General features: G+C 43.1%; 9 protein-coding genes across 9 annotated transcripts; 6 read left to right on the top strand and 3 right to left on the bottom strand.

Moving 5' to 3' along the window:
- The first annotated feature begins 621 nt into the window (after positions 1-621).
- Positions 622-6,488, top strand: EAF02_001838 (uncharacterized protein). Its single transcript, XM_038897886.1, has 3 exons — positions 622-1,071; positions 1,124-4,567; positions 4,632-6,488. The coding sequence occupies exons 1-3, from the start codon at positions 742-744 to the stop codon at positions 6,006-6,008; spliced, it is 5,151 nt and encodes a 1,716-aa protein (XP_038762861.1). The 5' UTR covers positions 622-741; the 3' UTR covers positions 6,009-6,488.
- A 114-nt stretch (positions 6,489-6,602) lies between these two features.
- Positions 6,603-9,816, bottom strand: EAF02_001837 (uncharacterized protein). Its single transcript, XM_038897885.1, has 6 exons — positions 9,116-9,816; positions 8,735-9,060; positions 8,304-8,474; positions 7,768-8,187; positions 7,555-7,650; positions 6,603-7,431 (listed from the first exon to the last, which is right to left on the bottom strand). Exons 1-6 carry the CDS (start codon positions 9,366-9,368, stop codon positions 6,889-6,891), a joined length of 1,809 nt encoding a protein of 602 aa, XP_038762860.1. The 5' UTR covers positions 9,369-9,816; the 3' UTR covers positions 6,603-6,888.
- Positions 9,817-10,330: 514 nt separating this feature from the next.
- EAF02_001836 (uncharacterized protein) lies at positions 10,331-11,795 on the top strand (the record flags this gene model as incomplete). Its single annotated transcript, XM_038897884.1, has 2 exons — positions 10,331-10,830; positions 10,904-11,795. 2 exons carry the CDS (start codon positions 10,331-10,333, stop codon positions 11,793-11,795), a joined length of 1,392 nt encoding a protein of 463 aa, XP_038762859.1.
- A 997-nt stretch (positions 11,796-12,792) lies between these two features.
- Positions 12,793-14,232, top strand: EAF02_001835 (uncharacterized protein; the record flags this gene model as incomplete). The annotated part of the gene is made up of 1 exon (XM_038897883.1): positions 12,793-14,232. The coding sequence occupies one exon, from the start codon at positions 12,793-12,795 to the stop codon at positions 14,230-14,232; it is 1,440 nt and encodes a 479-aa protein (XP_038762858.1).
- Positions 14,233-14,912: 680 nt separating this feature from the next.
- EAF02_001834 (uncharacterized protein) lies at positions 14,913-15,798 on the top strand (the record flags this gene model as incomplete). The annotated part of the gene is made up of 3 exons (XM_038897882.1): positions 14,913-14,928; positions 14,984-15,136; positions 15,200-15,798. The coding sequence occupies 3 exons, from the start codon at positions 14,913-14,915 to the stop codon at positions 15,796-15,798; spliced, it is 768 nt and encodes a 255-aa protein (XP_038762857.1).
- A 132-nt stretch (positions 15,799-15,930) lies between these two features.
- Positions 15,931-16,695, top strand: EAF02_001833 (uncharacterized protein; the record flags this gene model as incomplete). Its single annotated transcript, XM_038897881.1, has 2 exons — positions 15,931-16,174; positions 16,280-16,695. The coding sequence occupies 2 exons, from the start codon at positions 15,931-15,933 to the stop codon at positions 16,693-16,695; spliced, it is 660 nt and encodes a 219-aa protein (XP_038762856.1).
- A 1,272-nt stretch (positions 16,696-17,967) lies between these two features.
- On the bottom strand, positions 17,968-18,918 carry EAF02_001832 (uncharacterized protein; the record flags this gene model as incomplete). The annotated part of the gene is made up of 1 exon (XM_038897880.1): positions 17,968-18,918. The coding sequence occupies one exon, from the start codon at positions 18,916-18,918 to the stop codon at positions 17,968-17,970; it is 951 nt and encodes a 316-aa protein (XP_038762855.1).
- A 1,339-nt stretch (positions 18,919-20,257) lies between these two features.
- Positions 20,258-22,552, bottom strand: EAF02_001831 (uncharacterized protein; the record flags this gene model as incomplete). The annotated part of the gene is made up of 2 exons (XM_038897879.1): positions 20,258-20,575; positions 20,699-22,552. The coding sequence occupies 2 exons, from the start codon at positions 22,550-22,552 to the stop codon at positions 20,258-20,260; spliced, it is 2,172 nt and encodes a 723-aa protein (XP_038762854.1).
- Positions 22,553-23,830: 1,278 nt separating this feature from the next.
- EAF02_001830 (uncharacterized protein) lies at positions 23,831-25,314 on the top strand (the record flags this gene model as incomplete). Its single annotated transcript, XM_038897878.1, has 4 exons — positions 23,831-23,864; positions 24,041-24,229; positions 24,280-25,092; positions 25,145-25,314. The coding sequence occupies 4 exons, from the start codon at positions 23,831-23,833 to the stop codon at positions 25,312-25,314; spliced, it is 1,206 nt and encodes a 401-aa protein (XP_038762853.1).
- Positions 25,315-25,725: the final 411 nt, after the last annotated feature.

Here is a 25,725-nt window from a genome sequence, read left to right as displayed (position 1 = left end):
AGTCGTCCATACAATACGTGTTATATATCCTGAGGATCCGGAGAAAAGGATTTACACCCATACGAGGAGGTCAACTACTAGCATATTAAGTTTTAGAGCAATGTCTTACAGTACTAGAATGCAAGCATGATTCCAAGCTCGACTTGTATGCTGTGGCTGTGGATGAAACTGTCTATAAGTAGGTAGTATGCACTCATCCGAGCAGACGATATATCTATCCGTTACACCATGCCATACTCGTATAGATGATGAAAAGGCCGGCTATGATCTAATTATCCAGGTATCGCATGATAAACGGACCACGGCGACACTGCCAGTGAAATTTATCACAGTTGCTTCTAAGGTTATCAGATAGTCTAGATCAACTTCAAACAATAGACCTCGGGAAGTACAGATTGTCCATATCAGATTCAAACCATAGAAAAGTACGGATTGTCGATATTAAGTTTAAACAATCAAGAAGTCAAAGGTTTTCCAACTAATCGATACATCGTTGTATTGTGGTCATGCGCTATGTACCCGTAGCGCGATTACCCAAAAAAGCTTAATCAACGCGTCTCAGAGCACTTTGGTACTACACGCGATTTCTCCTCCATCCACCCATGCAATAAGCTCAATACATCCACCATCAAACGCATTCAACCACGAAATAACCCACCATAACTGTGCGCATCTCCAAATTGACTGGAACGAAAATAATTACCAAAATCACGACTCCGCGATTGGAGTTTTCAATTGAAAATGGCTCCGCGCCGCGGTGCGATCGAATCTCCTGAACCGGAAGAACCCTCTACCAGATTAGTATTCAACGAAGCTTTATCATGGCGCGCAGGAAAGCCCATTGCGACCGAAACCCTCTTAAAGAGACTTAAAAAGCTTGCGAGTGAGCTGCGGGATATGGATCAGGAGGAAATAGATAAATCATCATTGACAGTAGTGGCTAAAGAGCTCGCGGCGCAAAATTTATTGAATCATAAGGACAACGGAGTAAGAGCATGGACAGCTTGTTGTTTGGTGGATATATTGAAGCTTTGCGCTCCTGATGCACCATATACTAGTTCGCAGGTTAAGGTATATCATTCTCGGGCTCTTACACTGCTAAACTAGGATCTAACTTTATTAGAATATATTCACCTTCTTCGTTGGTATCATTTTACCAGCCCTTGCCAATCCTAGTCATCCATACAACACCGAACACAAATATGTTTTGTCATCTCTCTCAGAAGTTAAGAGTATCGTTTTGATGACAGATCTTCCTAATGCAGAAGATCTCATGCTCCATCTTTTCAGCACCTTCTTCGATATATGTTCCGGTTCTTTGAAGTCCTCTACAGACGAGCAAATAAGCAAAGATGTCGAATATAATATGTCACAATGTTTGGTTACTTTGGTCGACGAAGCGCCAGTCGTGGGAGCACCAGTTATCGATATTATTGTTGCACAATTTCTACGAGCTGCTACGCCTGGTGGAGGTAAAGGCAAGCATGGTGCAAAGGCCGACGACAAGCAATCTACACTGTTATTGAAAGATCTCCCAGAAGCATACAATATGGCAAAGACTATCTGTAATGATTGCTCTGATAAGATGTCTCGTTACGTCAGTCAATATTTCAACGACGTTATGATGGAAGTTTCTACAAGTGGAGGCAAATCGAATGGACACCGAAAGGATGATGCGGACTCAGATGGAGATGATGCCCCAACAGGACCATCGGATCAGGATTTGAAAGAACTCGAAAAGGCCCACAGACTTCTAAGAGAACTATGGCGCGCATCGCCTTCTGTTTTACAGAATGTTATTCCTCAAGTAGAGGCAGAATTGTCAGCAGAGAATATACAATTGCGCTTGTTGGCTACCGAGACTTTGGGAGATATCATTTCTGGTATTGGTGCTGCAGGACCACCACCTCTTCCTAATATGGATCCTGCTGCGTATCCTCCCGTGCGACTTGATGACTATCCAGTGACGCCTATCACAAGTATCCTCGTCAAACCCAGTTCACCACAATCTTTTTCTCAAACACATCCATCCGTTTGGCATAGCTTCATTGGACGAAAGAATGACAAATCACCAGTCATTCGATCAGCTTGGACCACAGCTATTGGACGAATCTTAGTGACTGAGGCTGGAGGTATCGGATTGAACCGAGAAGACGAAGTTGCATTGGTCAAGTCATTAGCGGAGAAATTAAATGATCCAGATGAGAAGGTCAGAATTGCTGCTGTGAAAGCTGTTGCAAGCTTCAATTTGGTGGATATCATGGAGAAACTTGTACCTAATGGCCCAGTAGTCAAGTCCGGTTCTGTTCTTAGTAATTTGGCAGATCGAGCGAGAGACCGTAAGCCTGCCGTTCGAGCAGAGGCCATGACGACACTTGGTACGATATGGGGTGTAGCAACTGGTGAAATTGCGGCAGGAAACGAGAGTGTGATCGCGTCATTGGGTGCTATTCCTTCGAGAATCTTCGAAGGTTTCTTTGCCAATGATTTAGAACTTAACGTTGTCTTGGATCATGTGATGTTCGAGCAGCTTTTACCTCTGACTTATCCACCTTCCAAGGCCAAAATCTCAAAGAATGGCGCTTCTCAATCACAATTATCTTCCGATGAACCATTCGATGCAGATAAAATTCGAGCAGAACGCATTTTGCTGTTAGTTCGATCCCTCGATCCCAAGCCCAAGAAAGCTTTCTTCGCTATACAGGCCCGAACAAAATCATACTCTGATGTACTTGCTGCTTATATTAAGAAATGCGAAGATTTCAACGGCGGAGTGACCGAAGGTGATGCCGCAGATGTTAAACAGAAACTCGGCGCAGTTATTGAATATCTTCTTCAATTTCTTCCAGATCCTTTACGTACTAGCCAAGATTTGCATAAGTACGCGAAGCTCCATGATCGAAGAACTTATCAACTTTTACGGTACATGATGGATCCTAAGAGCGATTTCAAAACTGTTCACAATGCGATCAAGGAATTTTCTAAGCGCATTGAAGCAGCACCCAATGCTCCAGCTGGCCTTCTCGACACGCTAACGCCTATCATTTACCGTTCTGCCTTTTTGGTATACAATCGGAGTCACTTGCCTGCGATTCTCCAGTATTCCAGAACCGATGATAAAGGATTGGGTGCTACTGCTCAGGAGGTCATGAATGAAATTTCCGAAAAGAATCCACAAGTCTTGACTGCAAATATCAAGGAATTATGCAAGACTTTGGAAGATGAGGCACCAACAGAGACTAAAGAAAATGATCCAGGGACTGTGGCAACTTTGAAAGCATGTGCAGTATTTGCCAAAAGCAAGACCGAATCGAAATCACTTCCCAAAGATCGCAAGTTTGCTCAGACGTTAGTCAGTTATGCATCATTTGGAACACCACCTCGAGCTGCAAAATATGCGATCACTCTTTTGATGGCTGCCACTGATCGAAAAGAAATGCATGCGAAGGATCTTTTGGAGAAGTCAACAAAGGAGTGGAAGTATGGGGAAGGCCATTTTTTGACCAAGCTGGCAGCTATTAGTCAATTGCAACTATTGTCTCCTAAAATTGCGGACGATTTTAGTGATGAGATTCTTGAAATTACCACCCAAGAGCTTCTCCTGCAAGTTCGAACTCCAGCCAAAGATACCGATCCCAAATGGCAGAATGATGATGAGCTAGACGAAGAATGCCAAGCCAAATGTTGGGCCTTGAAGATTCTAGTTAATAGATTGCGTACAGTTGAAGAAACAGAAGTCAAAACTGTTGCGCAACCAGTCTTCAAGGTTCTCAACAAATTGATTGTGGACAATGGAGAGCTTTCCAAGCAGCAGGATACTCCCAGGCACCATAAATCTCGTTTGAGGCTATTAGCAGCACAGTTAATGCTCAAGCTCTGCACTACTCCGATTTTTGACGAAATCCTAGCTCCTGCTCAGTTCGACCGTCTATCTTTCGTAGCACAAGACGAACATCCAAATGTCCGAAAAGCTTTTATTGAAAAACTCCAGAAATATTTGGTCAAGGATAAGCTTCCAGATCGGTTTTACACAATCGTCTTCTTGACTGCTTTTGAACCAGAAATAAATTTCAAGAACTCAATCATCACATGGATTCGTTCTCGTGCTAAGGTCTTCGTCGACTCCAAGACTATGGTATTGGAGAAAACTCTGCCACGACTTTTATCATTATTAGCCCACCACCCTGATTATAGCGCCGATCCTGCCGAGCTTATTGATCATGCTCGTTATATACTATACTATGTGTCTTCTGTTGCCTCGGAAGATAACTTGGGTCTTATTTACAAATATGCTCAAAGTGTCAAGCAAGCTCGAGATGCTATCAACCCAGCTGAATCTGAAAATCTTTACGTTCTGAGTGATCTCACACAGGCTGTGATTCAGAAGTGGGAAGCCAAGAAAGGTTGGACTATGCAATCTTATCCAGCTAAAGTAAGGGTTCCAGCCAAGTTGTTCGGTGCTCTGCAATCTCATAGTATTGCGCAAGAGATTGCGGAAAAGAATTACATCCCAGAGGAATTGGATGAAGAATTAGATAAGTTGGTCAGAAACGCGGATAAGAAGAAGGTACGATTCGCTCACTTTCATCCCAAATCTCTTATTTTTCATCATTTACTAATATTATTGATAGTCGCAAAAACGGAAATCTATCGATGATTCATCCCTCCCCACCGCTAAGAAACAGAAATCCGAAGGGAGACCTAAATCTACAGCTTCCAAGAAAGAGCGAGTCGTCAAGACTCCCAAACCAAAGAAGATTAAAGAACCAAGAACGCCAGCAATCAGCAGTGCAGAGAGAAGAAAGAGTGGAAGAGGCGTTGCAAGTGCGAAAAAGAGTTATATTGATAGGGATGATAGCGAGGATGAAGATGAAATGTTGGAAGGTGTTAGTAAATGGGATTATTTCGATGAAGATGGTAATAGGGTGGAGCCTGAGGAAGAAGATGAGGAAAGTGATGCTGAACAGGAAGAAGATGCCGACGAAGTCGAGGAGGAAGAAGAGCCGGTACCTAAATCAACAAGCAAGGGAAGGGGAAAACCCAAGGCAAAGACACCTCAGAAGTCAACTCGCATTGTCGAAGAAGATGCAGAACAATCAGACGTCGTTATGGAAGATGAAGTCGAACCACAAGCAGAATCCGAAGCAGAACCAACACCCCCACAACCCAAACGTGGATCAAGAACAGCATCGGCAAAAAAGAAGCAATCGCCTAGGGTGGTCCCGAGAGCTGCATCTAGCGTTACGTCCCCAGCTCCTGCAAGTGAGGATGAGGCTGAGGTTGAAGTCAATGTTGAGGTAGAAGAACAAGAGGATGTTGATATGGAAGAAGAACCTGTATCTTCGCCTCCGAAACGCGCTTCGAGATCGACCAAAGCAACACCTAAGACTAAGAAATCAAATGGCAAGAAAGTCGCACCGCGAGAAGAAGAGGTCGAGGAGGAGGCCCAAGCAGATGTAGACAATGAAGTGGAAGCTGAAGCGGCAGTACCTACACCTTCTCCTAAACCCACCAAGTCGAATGTCAGGAATGCTAGAGCGACTGGAAGGGGAAGAAGTGGTAGGAGAGGTGCGAAAGCTGCAAGTCCGGAGCCAGAAGTTGAAGCTGAAGTCGAAGTCGAAGAAGAAGAAGAAGAACCTCCTACTGCTGATGCGGATGTGGAAATGGTTGAGTCAGAAGTCCAAGCTGAAATCGAAGAAGAAGTCGAAGAACCTGAACCAAAAGCTAATGGCAAGAAAACTCGCGATGGTAAGAAAACTAAGTTGCCTGTTCAAACGAAAGAGAAGTCTGAGAGACAGGTGTTGAAACCGACGAGGAATACTAGGGGGAGAGCTCAGGAGGTTGCAGAGGAAGAGGTTGTTGAGGAGGAGGCTGAGGAAGAAGCAGCGGAGGGGGTAGAAGAGGAGGTCGAGGCGGCAGAGGTGAAGGAGAGCGCGAAGGGCGGCAAGGGGCGGAAAACCAAGGATGTAGTTGGGAGGGGGAGGAATACAAGGGGAAGAGCTAAGTGATTGATTGATTGATTGATCGGTCGAATGGAAGCCCAGAAGAATGGATAGAAATATAGGGAAAAGCGGGGACGCGTGAGAAAATGAAAACAAAGAAAAGCGTTCAGCGTATACCCGGTTTACGAAGCAAAAAGGTTGACTGAATGTGTCTATTATATGTGGATATGCGATGCGTTTGTTATTACCTAGCTGTTGTGTGGATGAGAATGAGAATGAGGAGAAATGTAATTTCACGTTTATGGAAGCTGGGAGATGGGAGATGGGAGATGGGAATTATGGAAATACAATACAATACAATGCAATGGGATCGTTTGGGGCAAGATGGCTTTAATTTGCTTACTTGCATGAGGACTTACTTGCTTTGCGTTTCAATTTGAGATTTTTTCTCTCCTTCTTGTGGATATGTATCTATCTATCTATGTAGCTAGCTAGTTTTCTAGGTCTTTGGGATTATATGATATGATACGGATATGCTTGAAAGTACATCGGAGTTTATATGATTGTCAATAGGTGCATGTGTGGTATGGTTTGATGTGCATGTGCATATGAATGTGAATGTAATTTTCAATTGTTCAACGTGGTAGACATGTAGATGTGTGAACTTGGTTTGTAAGATTTGGTTCATTGACTCATTGATTCATGCATGCGCATCTAGAATAAGTTATGTAAGATCCACGCCAATTTTTCTATGATACCCTGGATATATCGCTTGCTTTCTCGCTTGCTTGCTTCATTTATTCATCCATTCGTTGATTCGTCAAGTGCGCTTCCTCGTGACTTGATATCGAGATAATCTCAAGAGATCTCCCCGTCCCCTACAAGCCCTTTCGGTCCCTCAGCTCAAGCATCTCCCAAGAGCCCTTCAAATTGAATCAGCTCAGGCTCAACTACCCTTTCCCCTTCCCTGCTTCCTAATCCTCTCTCCTCGTTCCCCATTAACCCCATTCGCACTTCTCCCGCCACCACTCAAATCACACACTTCTCCCTCAATAGCATTAACCCTCAATTTGTTCTTATAATTCTCCCAAAATGCATGTTCCGCATTTGGAATCCACTGTTGAATGCCCCCCTCCACTTTTCCTCCATCACCAAATTGTACTTTCTTTTTGTCTTTCTTAATTTTTCGTCCATTTTTACCCGTCTTTTCGAGTTCCAGCGCTGCAAAAGGATTATTCAGTTGCATTGCGTGCCAATTACCTGGACTATCTCTATCTGCATTTCCCTTTGATCTTGAGACAGTAGAACTGGATACGGGAGAGAAGAGAGAAGCACCTCCGGATCCTTCGTCTTCAGAGTCAGAATCCGAAGAAGGAATATAGTCGTCGCTATAATCGCGTTTGTAATTATCTTCAGATGGGGATTGAGAATCTGATTGTTCGGCATAAAGCTGAGCTGAAAGTTTGGCAAAGAGTTCGGCTGTCATCCACTGAATGAGGGATAAAGAGTTAGAATTCTGTCAGAAAGAAAAGGAGGGGTGTTTGGAATATAGAGTGGGAAGTACGAATATATTGTATATTTGAGAATGGGGGCGCGAGGGGGTTGGACTTACACTATCAAAGCCTGCTTCGTGAGCATTTCCATTAGTGGCGCCATAGGTATTGTGTTTTTCGTGGAGAAGTATGAGTGGCATATGGATTTTTTGAAACTAAAGTTTGCGGGTTAGTTTCTTGAAGAATGGAATGAGATTGATTGGAGATTTTAGATGTTGAGCCTCCTCTCATATTCATGGGAAGGATAAAATTGAAGGGCATATTATACTAACCGGAATCAAAAGCTCTTTAAGGTTAACGCGCGGTTTCATAGCATCGCTGTTATACGTAGCAAGATATTTAGTGTCAATAACGAAAGGAAACAGGGAATGAATTTGAGATTGAAAATCTCCCACTCCAGCTGGAAGATCACCAATGAATGTCTTATAGAGGAAACAAAGATCTGTGAAAAGGTTATGACCAACAATAACGTGTTGTTTCTCTTTGAGTTTCTTAGTCACTTTTGCAAGCTCTGCTTCAAGAGCAACATGTGAAGAATCGACGGTGTTAGGTTGGGCGTTCTCATCATGTGTATATGACCACATTGGATCGATACCTGTTAAGTCACCACCACAAAGTGCTTCGAAGATGAATCTTGCTCCAGATTGAGTGGCGATTCGCTGGTTGAACTTCTTCAATTGCTCGACTTTGAACTATGCACCATTAGTAAGGCAGAATATCGAGTTTTCAACGAAAAAGGGGGGGGGGAAATGTAGAATCATTCAGTATAAAATGCAATAAGGGGGTCGGAGAGATTGGAATAGCATACCTTTGCTTCTCTATCATGATCAATCTTTTCAACTTGCATGAAAGATCCATCCAAACGAGCAAAACATCTACACTGTGGAAATTCGCTGCGGACAAGTTGATGGACTAATCTTCGTTGGAAACCATTCAGAGGACCTTTGGGATTATCCACGTTGACAAAGGTCATCTTAGGCTAGAATTTGTTAGCAAATAGTTGGAAATAGTAAATCATCATAATTTTGCATCATATATACAAAGAATGTCATATCCCGAGGTGAGGATGATAATGACGAACTTGCATTTAGAAACCAAGGGGGGTATTTGATCAATATGTCAACGGCTACAGCACGCAAGTCCACATCGATCATTCAAATAAAACATCTTCTGTAAGACTATCGGCTGGAATATGAAAAACGTGATCACATGTATGATGGTAAACAGAAAATTACTTACTTCCTTTGCCTCGATCCATTCAGTAATAATCGACCTAGCCCTCCGATAAAACTCCAATGTTCCAACATCACTGGGGTCGAAAACAATGCTAGGAATTGCTGCATTTCTCTCAATCCTCTGATCATAACGTTCACGGGCCTCAACTTCTTCCTGCTCCGATAAATAGGGAACACCCATGGTGAATACTGCACCAATGTCGAAGCCATTTGATTGAAGGAAGTTGGTAGCAGAGCTGGAGAAAGAGAACTTGCGGTCGAGATCAAAGACTCTATCATAGAGCAACAGTGGACTGAGGTTGATATTGTAAGGTTTAGCAAGATAGTATTCTAAGGATGGTTAACGTCCAATATCAAGAGTGGCGAAAACAATCATTATACTAACCCTTTTCACGGTCCTCCTCAACACAAGTAATACCTAGTTGAAGAACTTGGAAAGTTTCGGCAGCGTCCTTTACTTCTTCGTATTGTTGTTGAAGGCTTGGCTTTCCAATATCGTGAGTTCGTTCTTGGGAAGTATGCTTTGGACGAGTAGTAATACCACTCATTTCCAAATCGAAAGAAACAAAGGTAGCATTCGCAATATCTTTTAAGATTGGGAGCAAAAGCCGCTGCCAGTTTTCTTTATCAACCTCCATATTGATGGTGGATTTGCGGCAAGATATTGAGGGTTGTTTGGGTGGAGGCGGTTACTGTTGGTTGTTGCTCGAGGAGAGTATATTAGGAAGCTACTACTTTTACTGCCACATAAAAGCGGAGAAGAGAAGCACAAAATTTAGAAGGTGAATCTGATTATTCGTGTTGTTGAGGAATGTCCATCGCGAGCGAGTGTGAGTGCCCAAATGGAGGTCAAGGTGTGAAGAAGATATTACTTGGGAAATACGTTGGTATTGAAGGAAAGGGAAGAGATATGGGAGGTAAGCTAAAGGGGAAGGAAGGCGACAAGATGGTTGAAGGAAGATTGATCGATCTTGTTTGTATTCTCTGTTTTACATTGAAGACATGTTCTTTCGCATTCTATCGTCTGATGTATGAGATGTATCTATGATTGATTGCCTTATGTGGTTTGTGGTTGTACTTGATTGGTGTATATAAATATATATAGGATTGATGTATATATAGATATAGATACAGATTTAGATTTAGATTTACCAATTAAATTTAGATATATATAATGTATATAACTAGGTAGGGTAGCTCTCCGAGTAGATAATAAATAGTATTTCTTAAATCAAACCTCACCTGCTTACTTTGATCTCGTGCTTCTTGTTTCTTTGTTGGAAGTGAAGCGTGTGCATAATTTTATACCACCTTGCATTTTCATTCAAGCCTTTCATAATTAATTTCATCAACCACCTGGGCAACCAATCACATGAGTCAACACACCGCCCTATGCCTCAATCATATTAACCTTCCTGGACCGAGGCTTTAAACCGTTTCCCTCGTTACAATCATCAGAGACATTTTCAAATGTCATACATACATACGTCCTAGTCCTTTTGCCTTTCATTTCTTCATTCCCCGACGTCCCCTCCACCCGTATTTAATTCCTTCGATCTATTCGCGTCGTTACTTTCAATTCTACAACCTTTCGGCAGACATGGCTTCTCATGGATCTATTACGGCGATCAATCCATCAGATCCGCTATCTTCATCACATATAATTTCATCGTCCCATTCATCCCTTTCCAATTCCCTTTCTTCATCTCGCCATACATCTCAAATCTCGAAAACTTATCGTCAAGCCTCAACGCTCTTTTTAACGCGTCGTCTACCTGAATCGCTTTCAACCATTTTACCAGTAATTACACCATCCTCTCCCTCCGACACCGAGAACGCCAATCCCGATGACCCTGCGAAATCCTTGGCTCCAATATCAAAAGCTTCCCGTACGACTCGCATCAAAGTCTGGAGTTTATACCTTACAATCTTGAATGCGATTTTGGAATTGGACCCTGCCGAAGGAAAGCAAGCATTCGGAACAAGTCAATTCAGAGCACTCGTCGCCAAGGTTAGGGACGGAGAAGTTTGGGAGGAGGTTGTCAAAAACGGATATCATGGAATTGAAGGGGATGTAGATTCAGACGTCGTCATAAACTTGTTCGTGTTCCCCGCACCCTCTCAACCCCCAGATATCTCTCCACTATAAAGGAAGCAACTAACAATAAAATAGAGCAACTCTTCTCTTAGCTCATGCTCGCACCCAAAAGGTGAACCAGACTCGTCTTGAAACATATCTCGCAACATCAAATACACCATCCCTCTCTATGTCCCAATCCTCTACACCCACGGCCTCAAATCCATTCCCAGGTTCCAAACGTCGTTCCCAACCCGGAACAGATACACCACGAGACTTAAATGCTCGCGTAAAGATTCTAGAACTCTATACCCTACATGTCCTACTCCGAAATAATGAATGGGATTATGCGAAAGAATTCATCACGATTAGTGAAGTTTTGGACGATGAAAGAAGAGAGGCTTTCCTTGGGGCATTGCGAAGCCTTAAGGAAGAAAGTGAGGAAGGGGAGAGGAGAGAGAGAATGGAAAAGGAATACAGAGAAGAACAACTCAAGAGAGATATAGAAGAAAGTCGACGTCGGAGAGAAGAAGAGGAAAGGAGACGAGAAGAAATGGATAAGAAATCCAGAGCAAGCGTAGGAGGGACATCAGAAGTCGACTACGGGATTGAAGATGAAGCTCCAGTAATGACTAATGGATCCATAACATCGTCTTCATCGCCTAACAATCCTCGACATTCCAAATCTTCCAAATCTTCGACCACTAAACCACATTCTCGAAAATCGGTAGAAGAAACAAAACAAAAAACTATAATAGAAAAGGTGGGAATTATAATGCGTAATTTGACATTGGTCCTTCAAAACATGGGAGGAAATTTTAATTTAAAGAATCCGATGGCCATGTTAAGAATGGTCGCTTTCGTAGCTGGGATAGCAGTTGTGTTCGGAAGGAGAGAAGTCAGGGAAAGAATCAGGAGGATGATGAGCGAGGGACTGGGCAGGGTCAAGAGAACAATAGGGATGGGAGTCAAGGTTAGCTATATTTAATGAAGAGGAAAGTTGGTTTAAAGCCAAATAATCAAGTGGGTTTTCATTTGTGGATTTCTTTACTTATCAAGAGGGGAGGGATGGATATTATGGACTTCGTTTCTACGTTGAGGTTGGAGTGAATTGGGAGTCTTCTGGTTTCATACAAATCAGAGGCTTTTTTCTGTATTTATATGATGATTTTTATTTTCTAGGGGTGAAAAGGGGGATGGGTTGGATGATGGATACCTGAGAAGAATACCTATGAAGCGAAAGGGGGTTAGGGAGAGGAGTGGAGGAGTTTACTTTGTGAGTTCATTTGTTTTACAGCTGTGATGTATGAAAATGTTTAAGCAAAAAGACGAGAGAGGAACAGCAGATACCGTGGGGTTATATAGAATATATTTTATAAGATTCAGTTGCACTTTACTTTACTCTTATTCCATGTGCCTTATCATAAATCTTACCGCGCGCATGGTGGAGGTCTATCGCGCTTCCTACCTAGTAGATCTATATAGTAGTTAAGGAGCTTCATGATATCAAAATACCCCTGGATGAATAGCTCGGATAAAGTTATCATACTTTCGTAAAACCAACCCAACCAACAAAGCAAACAATATAGGTAAGCTTGACAAACCCAAACTTCTCATAACATATCAATTGGGTTGGTTCATCTCGATACTTTATATTACATCTTCATCTTATATCTTTCCCGATAGGACAACAATTCCGAAATTGATTCCGACTTACACTACACACTAGCTTTTAGCTTCGGGTCTACCCGCAGAAAAAAAATTCATTGGAAGAGAAAAATCTTTGGAAGTACTCGAGTACTCCAGGCAAAAAGATTTACACATGACGACATGCACAACAAATTCTTATGTAAATTTCCAGTTTTTTTCTTTCATATATTCTTCAGACATCATAATCCTCAACATTGATTAAGTTCGACACTTTTATCATAATTCAGATTGATTCCGCCACGGATTGATATCTCCACGATTCGAAATCGCCAGTCATGGCATCAATAGCCTCGATGGCATCCTCTTCATCAAAACGTCCCTGGGCATTGGAAGCCCGTTCTAATACCTTCTTCATTCTATCCACGGTAGCCGTTGGCATGTTTACCGATTTGTTTTTATATGGACTCATCGTGCCCATCTTACCCTTTATCCTTTCTGATCGAATAGGAGTTGAACAATCGGAAATTCAATATTACACTTCTGTCCTCCTTGCCTGTTATGCAGGAGCATCAGTATTATTTTCATTTCCGGCTGGTTATATCGCCGATCGTTTATCTTCTCGTCAACTTCCATTCCTAGTAGGCTTGGTAGCTCTATTAGCGAGTACGGTGCTCCTAATGCTAGGAACGAGTATAGAGGTCTTGATAATCGCGAGAATCTTCCAGGGTGTTTCAGGAGCAACAGTTTGGACAATTGGATTGGCGCTCGTGATGGACACTGTTGGAAGTGAGAAATTGGGAGTCACGATTGGAACTATTTTCAGTTTCATCAGTACGGGGGAATTGGTGGCGCCGGTGTTGGGAGGAGTGGTTTATGACAAGGTGGGAAGTAATGCGGTTTTTGGAATGGGAATTGCGCTTTTAGGGGTGGACTTTGGGATGAGAGTGGCGGTTATTGAGAAGAAGGTTGCGAGGAAGTGGGGGGTTGAGGAGGGATTGGACGGAAGTGAACAAGGAGGGGCGAGTGAGAGTGGAAATGGAAATGGAGAAGAGGCGCCATTGCTCGGGAATGGAAAAGACTCAGATCTTGACTCTTGGAAAATTCGCGAAGAACTCCCAAAATCCGTCAAAAAGTTTCCAATTCTTTATCTTCTCTCTTCTCCCCGGCTCCTTACAGCAGAACTAGTAGCTTTCATGCAAGCTACTATTCTTGCAGTTTTCGACGCCACTATTCCCACACAGTCACAATCGCTCTTTGGATTTACAGCTTTACAAACTGGACTACTTTTTACCCCCATTGTTCTCACCTCTCTCATCTTCGGTCCGTTAGCTGGAATGGGAGTTGATAGATACGGGCCCAAGATCATTGGAACAATTGGGTACACATTTTTTATCCTACCTCTGATCCTCCTTCGTCTTCCCGTTTCAAATACAACGCATGACTTAGTCCTTTACTGTGCCCTCTTATCACTATGTGGATTTGGGATGGCGTTGATTGGAGCACCGAGTATTGTGGAAGCATCTTACGTTGCGGAGAAATATCATAATGCCAATCCAGAGTTATTTGGAGAGGAAGGACCATACGCACAATTGTATGCGTTGAATAGTATGGTTTTCAGTGCAGGATTCACTGTTGGACCCGTGATGGCGGGGAGTTTGAGAGAGGGAATTGGGTATGGGAATATGAATGCAGTGGTGGCTGGCATGTGTGCTGTGGTTGCTGCATTATGTTTTGGATATCTGGGAGGTGTGCCTAGATGTAGGGGTAGGAAATAGATGTGGATGTATGTAGCGAAGATACAGTTTGGAAGGAGTAAATTTCACTAGATAGATACCACAAAGAATCGATAATATGTAGTATAATAAGTCATATACAGATCTCAATGATGCAGATTTCTCAGTTGATTATATCTGTAGAAATTATCAAGACAAATGGATGTATAGGCACCAAGCACATCGTGAATACATGTCAAGATGTACAGCGTTCCAAACGGGAAAGTTATTTTGCTGTGAAAGAAAGGTTTGTTGGAAATCTTTAGTACATTCATCGATGCAAGAGTCTTACTCTGAAAGCTAGATATTTGTTGAGGCTCTAAGGTTACACTCCTCCCTCCTACCAAATGGCTCCCTTCACCAAATTTTGAAGCCGACAATTTTCCCTTTGGAACCATCAGATAAGAGAGAGCAAAAAGATATGAACAATTCTTTTCAAGGACAACCTTGAAATCCCCCACAACTCCACACACATCACAGGCCAAAAACCAGGCCAGATCAGATCAGGCTGCAGGAACAAATCGCCGGAAATTTACCGAATCGAGGAGTCGAGATCAACCCTAGTCAGTGGGCCAGTAAGGTTATCTCAGCCTTGTCCAGACTCCAACATCACACCAATTACAAAGAAATAACCACCATCATCACATCTCCTGCAACAGAATTTCTCAAAGTTTCGCGACGATATGGCTAGCAGGAGAGGTAAATATCTTCTTCTCAATCAGTCGAAATTTAATATGTTAATCAACATCAACAGTTTCCGTCGCGAGTGACGATGATTCAACTATCAAAGTCGCGCCCAAGAGAGAACGAGGAGGAGGCGATAAGTTATTAGGCACTATTAAATTAAAGAAACAACCTCCGAAGCACAATAAGCCTGGCAATTGGAGAGAAGGAAGTATTATTGATGGTAATCTTCCCACCACAATTCTACAACACGACTCATGACGAGGGGCTAATCAGGCTACAATAGTCGACGAGAAGAAGAAAGGAACAGATACACCAATCGCGAATTCGATTCCAAGTCCTGGCCCTGTAGTTAATATGTTGGATGATGCCGCGCTTGAAACATTTGCTACAGGCAGACCTTTAGAAGATGACCCCGATTTACAAGTTTGTAAGCATTGCAAGAAGAGTGTATTGAAGACCGCAACAGTTTCGCATGTAAAAGCATGTTTGAATGCGAAGAGAGTCAAATTGTTAAAGAAGAAGGAGGCGAAAGAAGCTAGGGATAAGGTCAAAAAGAAATTGGCAAATAAAGATGTCGATGGAGATGGAGATACAAAAATGGGCAGTGATGATGATGACGATGATGAGGAGAAGGGCCCGGGTGGCTTCAAGAGTTCGAAGAAGAGCGCGGGTAAAAATAATGGGGATGCGAAGGGCAAGAAGAGAAAGGCAGATGGCGAGGGAGAAAAGGGTCCAAAACAGAAGAAAAAGAAGGAAGAGCCAAAACCAAAGGCTCCGAACCAAAGGTATGCATTTTTGATCTCCGAAGCTATAATCGCTTCTATTTCATATTTTGGCGGGGTAATGGGGAAGACGGCGGAGGCAGGTAGTGGAAGCGTCTAAAGGGGGGACTATCTGAGTGTCACTCTATGCGGGTTTCACTATTCGTCTCAAGAGTTCTCCGACTTTTGAAGATGTTTACTTTGCATTTAATCTTTTCCTTCATTCTTATCGAAATACCCAATTATCTCAATCATGGAGACCAGACGGTCTACAAGATTATTTCAGAAAACACTTTTAGCTAACAAATTAACTCTTTCTGAAGGTCCAGTCGATGTAGAACGCCAATGTGGAGTCCTGAAAGATGGTGTTCCTTGCGCCCGCTCCTTAACCTGCAAATCGCATTCTATGGGAGCTAAAAGAGCTGTTCCTGGTCGTACCTTACCTTACGATATGCTTCTTTCGCAGTACCAGAAGAAAAACCAAGCCAAACAACAAAGTATGATATTTCTTTGTTTCCTTCCTTCCTTCCTTCCTCTTCCCAGTCCTAACCGCACTCTTTCCTAATTCCAAAGATCGACTTCTAACTTAATCACAAAAACAGAAGCAGCAATCGACGCCAATGCCCCTCTTGAAGACGAAGAACTACTCAATGGCCCTATCGACTCTGACGAAGAACTTCTCGCCGTTCAATCTGGTCTCGCAAATTGGAATCCACAACCTTTAGTCCCACCACTTATACAATATCCAATCCAGTATCGATACAGAGATGAGAGATTATGGGAACAATTACATAACGCTACCAATGGATTTACATTAAATATCTGTAAGGTAGTCCAGAAAGCGTCACCGGCAATGGAGAACGGAGAGGATGCTGTGGGAGATGAGATAATGGGGGGAATGGGAGATGGTACAAATGAAAATGGAAATGGGGAAATGGGCTTGCCGGGTAGAAGACCGAGTGGATTTTCGTTGCAGAATGCTCCACAAAGAAAACAAAGTATGGCTGCAAGAGTTTGAGCTTGCTTTACGGGATTTCTGATTTTTTTACTTCATGTTCTCTGGGACACTTGGTTTGGTTCTTTTGTTTCAGTCCTCTTTTGTTTCAGTCCGATTGGAACATTCACACCCACTGTTTCGGTCACTTACTTACAAATATTCGATCCCTTCGATCCAGAGCTTCTTTCACTTGTAATTCAGAAATTGGTTCGGTTCTCTAGATTCTGTTTCTAGACATTTCTTGGGTAGGGCGTACAGGAATGGGGTGGTTTGGATCTCTTTCTAGCGATATTTCATGGGAACGAGAGGTATTTTGATTTATGGATACATCAGTACATGGAAATCTGGCGTTGTCTTGGGACAGGAGGGTGATGGATTAAGCATGTGATGTTCACTATTCATCCAATCATAGATGCTCAAGAACACAAGTTGATTATCATGGTCTCGTTTGGTTCAGATATCGTAGAGGATGGACGATTCATGCAAGGCGTTTTACGGATATGTTTATGGATGGTTGGGGGTGTATTGGATTGGGGATGTCTATCATGGGTGGGATCTATCAAATAGGGATAAGGCGGAAAGGGATTGGATGGGGTGTTTCTTGAAATTAACATACAGACGAACGGATCTGGTATTCGAATTGGGGAATAGGGGATAGATGAACAGAACATCCAGAATGGAATAATAGTTTATATCAAGATTTTTCTGAGTATATAGAACCAGGAAAGGGGGCTCAAATTATGAGTGATGTGACCAATAGGGTACCATACGATCATGGTATAATCAAGGTTCAGGCAGATCGCTTTTCATTTCGACTGTACATTTTTGGATTCACAAGTGTGAGTATTTGTATTATTTATACCATCTACCTAGTACCTTTGTTGCATAGTTCTTATTTTTGTATCTATTACTTTCAAACTCTTGACTGTTTCTAGTTCTATTTCTGCGATTTTCTCTTTCTGATTGTTCACATTTCAATGATCGCTATTTCTAAATGTTGATTTCTGAAATTTATACACTCGGCGAATACGTACATCAAAAAGAAAACACGAAAGTGAGGGTGGCAATCTAGAATGCGAGAAAAAGGAAAGGGTGAAACTTTTCTTTCTATCCATTTCTCACCTAGATAGGAGAACATGAAAAGAAGTTAAATACGTCTTCGCTTCTGTCGAATCCTTTCCAAAACATTCTCAATTGTACATTTCGACACCGTCAATTTTCGTACTTCCTTACTCATCAGCAACTGAAACTTCTCCTACCCCTCCAAAAATATTCATCTACGTCAAAATCTGCCTACTGCTCCAACATAGCTTTCAACGCCTCCTCTGGTGTTCCCTTTGGCGCAGCAAATTCCAAAACCTCCTTACTAGTCGTCGCAACACTGCACTTTCCATTCCAGTTCGCCTCCGGCGCATGCTTGAAACTCGCCATTAAATTTGTCGAATATGGCGATTGTGCAAACATCCCATCCATCATCGTTGTATCTCTATACTTCACCTCTTTCACTTTCTTTCCATCTAGATATTTCTCCACCAAGTCTACGATTCCCCGGCCGGTAATATCTTCAGGACCATTAAGCACGTATTTCTTGCCATTATGTTTCTCCACCTCAGCATCAGAAGCAAGCAGCAATTTCGCCGCAAAAACCCCAATATCAGCCGGATTGATAATCCCCACCTTTGCATCCTCATCAGCGAATAAAGGCAGAGTCTCCGGCACCGAACCCGTAGCGCGGTATTCCCGGATAAACGCCGCCGCGGTATAGAGATACACATTCGTGAAGCCATTCGGCTGGAGACTCGTCCATTTCAAATCTCCCGATGCAGAAAACTCGGGCGTGGAAAGAAGAGTCTCGATGGCCCAGTGATTCCGCGCGTAATATGGTAGCGTGACCGCGTGCACATTGGCGGCTGTGGTACTCATGCGCACGACGTATTTCACGCCGGCAGCGCGGGCCGCCAGCAGGAATTGAGATTCTTCTGAGAAATGCGTCGGTTCGGTGTGGGTCGAGATGAACACCCTTTGGACTTCGTGCTCGATGAGCCAGGAAGTGGTGATTTCGGGGTAGGAATATTCGAGGACTTGGACGGAAGGGAGGGAGGCGAGATGGAGCGCGGTGGGGGAGCTGGAGGAACGGCTTAGGGCGAGGATGCGTTGGGTGGGCGGGAGGTGTGCGGAAAGGTAATTGGTGAGGGGGAGCCCGGTGTTGCCGGTTGCGCCGATGATGAGGATGGTGGGTGACATTTTTGGGGGGGGAGGGGAGTTTGGGGGTGGGCTTTTAGGGTAGATTTTGAGTAGAAAGTGTAGAAAGTGTAGTGTATGAAAGAGTAAACAAAGAAAGTAGAATAATCTCAAACTCGCAATCGATCAGTGAAATGTAAATGTAAATCTAAATCTAAATCTAAACGTCAATCTAAATGTGAATAAAATCAATCAATCAATCACATCTAAAAAGCCGGACCACAACCCCCCTTATATACCCATCTACCTAGATACCTATCCATCCACCCACCCACCCACCTCTATCAAATTCCAAACCCTGACTGACCCTCCCCCCAAATCATCTCCACCATACCACCACCACCACACCACCACACCATAAGAATCTTACCTATTAATTTCTCTTTTTCCTCTTTCCTCTTTCCTGCTTCTATTTGTCTATTTCTCTTACGACAATACGACAATACAAAACTCCACTTCCCCTCCCCTCTCCCCTCATCCCTCATCCCACCGAATTCGGCCGAGTGAAATTCAAAACTCAAAACTCAAAATTCAAAACTCAAATGTATATGGATATGGAAAGCGGTCTTGAAGCGGTCTTGAAGTGAGTGGGCTTGAAGCGAGTGGGCTTGGGGCGGTCTTGGAATGGGTATAAGACGGATTTGAAGCGAATTTGAAGCGGATTTGAAGCGGATTGGAAGCGGGGATAAGATGGTTGTAAGATGGATTTGAGGTGTTGTTAAAGGGTTGTTTTGATTGGTTGATTGATTGGTTGATTGATTGGTTGATTGATTGGTTGATTGATTGGTTGATTGATTGGTTGATTGATTGGTTGATTGATTGGTTGATTGATTGGTGATTGATTGGTTGATTGATTGGTTGATTGATTGGTTGATTGATTGGTTGATTGATTGGTTGATTGATTGGTTGATTGATTGATTGGGATGGATATGGATGGATGGATGGATGAATAGGGATTGAGAAAGAAAAAGCCATGTTTCCGGAGATGGGGAAATGGGTAAGTTTGTGTGGGGTTTGTGTTTGATGTGAATGATATGAATCGGTATACTGTCTATCTATCTATCATATCCATATAACATCATATTACTTATGTCAACTGCTATGTATCTCTCTGTGTATTTATGCGTGAATCTAATAAACTTTATTTATTCCCGTGATAAATTGAGCCAGTAAATAAGTAAGTAAGCACCACGCTATCCTATTCTATAATACAATGTCTCTATTCAGATTGACATTTGGAGTTTTTCGCCGGCTTATTCCATTTCATTGCATCTCCAATCCTTCCTATTTCAATCCCAGTTAAAAAGCCTCTGCCTCCATCTTCCACAACTCGATCAAACTCTCAACTCGTGACTTGTGCTCCAACTCTCAGATTGACTTTTTCCCTATGTCCCTTATTCTTGAGATGCACTTCAAAATTCCCCACCGTCGTATCTGGACCTGGGGTATACAACTTCCCTGGACAATCATGACATCTGATTCTGGGAAGATACATCCATTTGATACCTTCAGGATTTGTGCCTGGAGCTGGTGCTGGGACTGGAGTTTCGGTTGTCATGGAAACAGCCGAGTAGCGCATCATACCTTCGAAACGATCGTTGGGGTATTGTTGATGGAGGGCTGTTAGGCCGGTTGCTAGCCAGGAGGGGGGTGGAGGGGGCTGATGGGGAGTGTTAGTTGGGTTTTGGAATAGTTTGGGGATGAGGGGATGGTGGGACGGTGATGGGATAAGGTATGTGAACTAGAATCATGAGCCAAAACGTATTAAGAGATATAAACTTACAGCTGGAGGAGCTTGACCAGGTATAGGAGGTGGCGCATCAATTCTACCTATCTGACCTACTGCCACTGCATTTACTGGTTGTGGAGTAGGAGCTGGTGCTGGTGTTGTTGCCAATGGTTGAGCTGGTTGAACTCCGGGTGTTGAAGGTGGACCCATAGATCCGGGTGGAGCAGGAGTACCAAAGGTTGATGTTGCGCGAGTTACAGAAGGAGTTTGTTGATGACTCGAACGACCTTTGCCTATGTCTTTGACTAATTTCTTGAATTTCTCTTTCGAAATTTTCAATTTCACTATCAGTGAAGGAGTATCCACAGTATCCTCGCGAGCGTCACGGCCAGATTTCCTCCCCGATGTCCTAGTTTCATGATGGTGTGCTAGCATAGATTCTGGAGTTTCTGATCTTCCAATATTGGCCATTCTTTGTTGAGCTGCTGTAGCTGCTCCACGCATATTTCTCGTCCTTGCGGTACCTTGATTTACTTGAATAGCCGGTGATTCAGGATTAGAATCTTCACTATCATCCGATTCTGATAAATCTGCACCATCTTGTCGACCAAAACCAGCACGTCTTCCTCTTCCCGATGGTACCCCTACTCGTTTGTATAATCGACTCTCTTCAACCGTTGCTGCTGCTCCAGGTAATACAGAAGAAACAACCAAAGTTCTCACTGTTCTTTGCCTGTCCTTTAGATCTGGTAAGACCGGCCCTCCTCGCCTATTTACAGATCTCTTCTGCCTTCGTTGTTCTCGCGAAAATACTAAATCGTGCTTCTCTAAATCTGCTTCCGTCACTTCATACAGATATGGCGCAAATTCTTTGATTTGTTGATGTGGCCGTAATACTGAGGGTAGAGGTGAAGGTAAAAATGCTGCGACTAAATCGGCATCTTCTACTGGCCTGCCATCGAACGGATGCCCAACACCGTACAAACTCCGTATGAACAATTGACTTTGTTCACGTATACAGTGTGCGATTGCGGTAGTGAATTCCCCAGAAAGGGACAAATCTTTGGCCATACTTTGCGCAAACTCTTCTGGTGAATTCAAAGGATTATTAATATCCCATTCGAATTTGTCTTCCAAGGTATGTGGTCCAATAGTGATGTTAAGCTTGATGAGGATGCGCAGCTCATCATTCTTGTATGCCGTATATGGTAACATTTCATCCAGGGGGTCTTCCGGAAAGTAAACCAAGGGGTTAAAGTCGACGATTTGATCATGCATCTGTTGTTGAACTTGTTGTAGTACCGGTTCTGCTACTGGAGTAATCAGACCAAAGTCCGCTATAAGCTGCTTCGCGAACAACTCTGTGGTAACCGTTCGATCATGCAAATTCCAAGTGAAGGTATCTCGAAGTTTCACTTTATCCCAATCCACATCTAATCTTATGGGAACCAACTCTTCCACTTGATCTGCCTGCATGGCCATATCTTTGCGCTTAATTCGCAATGGCTTCGCTTTCCTCTTCGCGAATTTCGCATGCGAATATAATATTCTTGTTGGTCCATCGGTGAATCCATTCCCATATCCATTGTAACCTGTCCCATATAATCGACTTGCGGTAAAGACATCTTTGTGGTTTTTTACCAGCTCGTAATCTTGCGCTTCGTGATGTTTGTGGAGATAATAAGCCTTCCGTTTGTCCTGGTCATCGACAATGGCAGCGGAATGAATTAAAGTGTGATGTAAGTATTGTTCCAGTAATAGCTTATCGAAATCTGATTTCGTTCGAGGTCGATGAGTTAAAGTGGAAGACTGGGATGGAGTGGGATTCGCAGACTCAGAAGGTGCAGTTGCATTAGCATTAGCTGAGGAAGAATCATCTTGAGAAGTCTGCTGGATATCTGGTGTCATAGCGAAAACATTCGCGACAACTATGCGACGAATGTGAGAAGATGAAAGAAAGAATGTAGTTAGTGGAAGGTGGATTTAATTATCAATAATGCACAATTATGAATCTCATAATCGCGAACCTTGAACTCGCGACAAGATAAATGGATATGTACACAGACTAATACACGAGGCGTGAGTGAGGCGTGAGGAGTGAGGCGTAAGTTTAGTGATCCATAGGTAGAGGTACCTAGGTAGGTCGGGTATGGTTGATTAATTGTGATGTTGGCTTGTAGAGTACTCCATAGTAAGCTTCTACGGTTGACCGCGAAGAATGTTAATTCCAAGAGCTTGATTAGTCATCACTGTGTTGATCTTGCCGAGCTGAGGCAGAATGCGACCTGGCACGTGCCTGGGTAGATAATATAATGTGCCCAGGTACTAGGCATTCCTTACCCAATGAGCCACTTCCATAGATTTGATACTCAAGTATATACCATCCAAACTCTCAAACGCAATGAGAAAACGGGATTCTTCGGAGACGAGGGAGAGTACTTTCATTATAATGATAGGCAAAACCTGAGTCACCTGAATAGTTGAAATGTCAAATGTCGCTCCGCTGGCCCTCTAGGAGCCACTGCCGTGGAGGCAGACTAATTGGCAAAAGTGTCTACTAAGGTACCTAGGTAAACAACAACGAAACGGCGATCCAATACTAGATAGGTACAAGCTCTGAGAAGCTTCTATGCGGGCCGCTGCCTCCCGAACAAATTCATGGGTGGTGTGATTGAATAGCTAGTGGTGGTGGTGGTGGTGGTGGTGGTGGTGGTAACAGAACATTCTTTGAATGCATTTGAACCGTAAAAATTCACACATTATTCAACCATCATCAAGTACATCAAGTATTCAGGTATATGTTGACGAAAACAAGCGCAGTACCACCGGTCCTGATCTTACAATGAATTTCTCGAATTTCTCGTACATACTCAATCCCCTAACTCCTGCTTAATGCAGTCGAGAACAGCAAGGAGCTCGAAGCAAAAAGGCACAGGCATAGATAGGCACAGGACAGGCATACATAGATGAAGCTCGGTGAGGTCACCAAGCGAAACAAAGCCCACACAATCCTTAATCCTTCCAAAGCGGTAAAGTACCTGGCTCGCCTGGATCCTCTACCTTGGACTTTCACTTGTGAGGGGAAAATAAGAAAACATTGTTTTTGCACCTCCAGACTTTACAACAACAATAAATCTCAATACTACCCTTGACACCTTCGACCCATAACATAAGAATATCGCAATCATGGCCGACAAGAAGGAAGAAAACCAAGAGATTGGTAAGTTGTCCTTTTTTCCTTCTCCATCATCAGCTTCATCTCACTCTGTTGATGTTGGTGAGTTGTTGAGCAAACTGGACCCCGCCAATGCGACTCGAAGGATGTACAAGAATCTGCACAACCAGCATGAAGACAACTCAAGCCATCGATTGACTAACAATATCAACTATTGCTAGATTACTCTCTCAACAACCCCGATACTCTCACCAAATACAAGAATGCTGCTACTATCTCCCAAAAGGTTTTGAAGGATGTCACTGCCTTGTGTGTGGCTGGCGAGAAAATTGTGACAATTTGCGAGAAGGGTGACAAGCTCCTCGAGGAAGAGATCGCAAAGGTCTACCGAGGAAAGAAGATGGTCAAGGGTAAGAATGTTTCTCTACTGATGATACTAATTTAACTAACAAACAAAAAGGTATTGCCCACCCAACCACTGTTTCTCCTTCAGCTTTCGTAACACCTTATACCCCTCTTACCTCGGACGAAGCCGAAGCAAGCGTTGTTCTCAAAGAAGGCGAAGCTATCAAGATTCAACTCGGTGCACAAATCGATGGATTCGGAACAATTGTTTGTGATACCATTGTCATTCCCTCTGCCGACAACGCAAATGGAGAGATCAGTGGAAGAGATGCAGACTTGTTGTTGGCGACACACTATGCAAACGAGCTTCTGTTACGTTTAATGGTTCCCTCTGGATTGGTCCCAGTTGGCACAGAGGAGGAGCAAAAGAAGGCAGCAACTATTAAAGCTCCTACTCAAGCTAAGATTACCAGCTTACTCGAGAAATTGGTTAAGAGTTACGACTGCAACTTGGTCGAGCACACCACCTCTTGGCAATTCGAGCGCAACGAAATTGAAGGAAAGAAGAAGATCATCCTCGCTCCAGGAGATGGTACAAGAGGTGATGGTGTTCCAGAAGTTGGCGAGGTTTGGGGTGTTGAGATGGGTGTTTCTCTTGGCTCTGGAAAGATTAAGAACTTTGAGAACAGAACCACTCTTCATCGTCGTACCAACCTTACATACGCCTTGAAGCGACCAAGTTCCAGAGCGATTATGAATGAGGTTGTGAAGAAGTTTGGTACCTTCCCATTCAGTTTGAGACAACTGGAATCCGAGCGAGATGCCAAGGTCGGTGTTGTCGAGTGTGTACGTGGAAACGTTTTCAGACAATACGAAGTCGTTGGAGACAAGGACAACGAGGCAGTAGGAAGATTATTGACCACAATTGGTAAGCAGATGATGAATCATCTATCTTTGAAACATTTGACTAACATGTTCAGCAATTACCAAAAACGGTTTACAAAAGATTGCCTCGCCACCCGAGCCAGATCTTAGCAAGTTCAAGACTGATAAGAAGATCACCGACGAAGAGATCCTCAAGATTTTGGAGCAACCTTTGGCTAAGGATAAGAAGAAGAAGGCTGCTAAGAAGCCTGCTGCAGCAGAGTAAATAGGTAGATCAGGAACACGCACGTGATGGGACAGAGATGACAATTGAATCAATTGAAAGTTGACAAATGATGTGTTTCACGAATTACTTTGCAAGTCTACTCTTCACATATTTACGTATCTTGCTGCCGACACTGCTTCATAAAAGCTTGTCAAGCATTTCACTGTTCTTGCCTCATTTTTGTTGTCAATGGGAAGAGCGAGTGATGCTATGTTGTAACTCGGGTCTGCAGCCCATAGGGAAATTCATTGAGCAGTTGGAAGCTTCTCAAATTCAGAGATACGCTGCAAATACATGAGTATTGAAATAATGGTGCAAGTGAATTCAATCATCAATAATTGCGTGTTTCCATGACTTTCAGCTATGTGATGTGACGTGTAAATTGGTACAGTGCCTTCTTTTTGGAATACT

Source organism: Botrytis sinoallii, assembly GCF_014898435.1.
Source record: "Botrytis sinoallii strain Bc 23 chromosome Unknown BSIN_002, whole genome shotgun sequence".
NCBI lineage: Eukaryota > Fungi > Ascomycota > Leotiomycetes > Helotiales > Sclerotiniaceae > Botrytis > Botrytis sinoallii.
This window is presented reverse-complemented; position numbering and strand designations above follow the sequence as displayed.

Bases quoted from the DNA above. Each gene is read 5' to 3' on its own strand.
- EAF02_001837 (XM_038897885.1), bottom strand. From the start codon at position 9,368: ATGGAGGTTGATAAAGAAAACTGGCAGCGGCTTTTGCTCCCAATCTTA. The intron at 8,475-8,734 runs GTAAGTAATTTT...AACAAATTCTAG, and splicing joins AATGGATCGAGGCAAAGGAA to CCTAAGATGACCTTTGTCAA. The intron at 7,651-7,767 runs GTTAGTATAATA...CGCAAACTTTAG, and splicing joins TTAAAGAGCTTTTGATTCCG to TTTCAAAAAATCCATATGCC.
- EAF02_001838 (XM_038897886.1), top strand. From the start codon at position 742: ATGGCTCCGCGCCGCGGTGCGATCGAATCTCCTGAACCGGAAGAACCC. The intron at 1,072-1,123 runs GTATATCATTCT...TAACTTTATTAG, and splicing joins ATACTAGTTCGCAGGTTAAG to AATATATTCACCTTCTTCGT. The intron at 4,568-4,631 runs GTACGATTCGCT...TATTATTGATAG, and splicing joins GAAACGCGGATAAGAAGAAG to TCGCAAAAACGGAAATCTAT.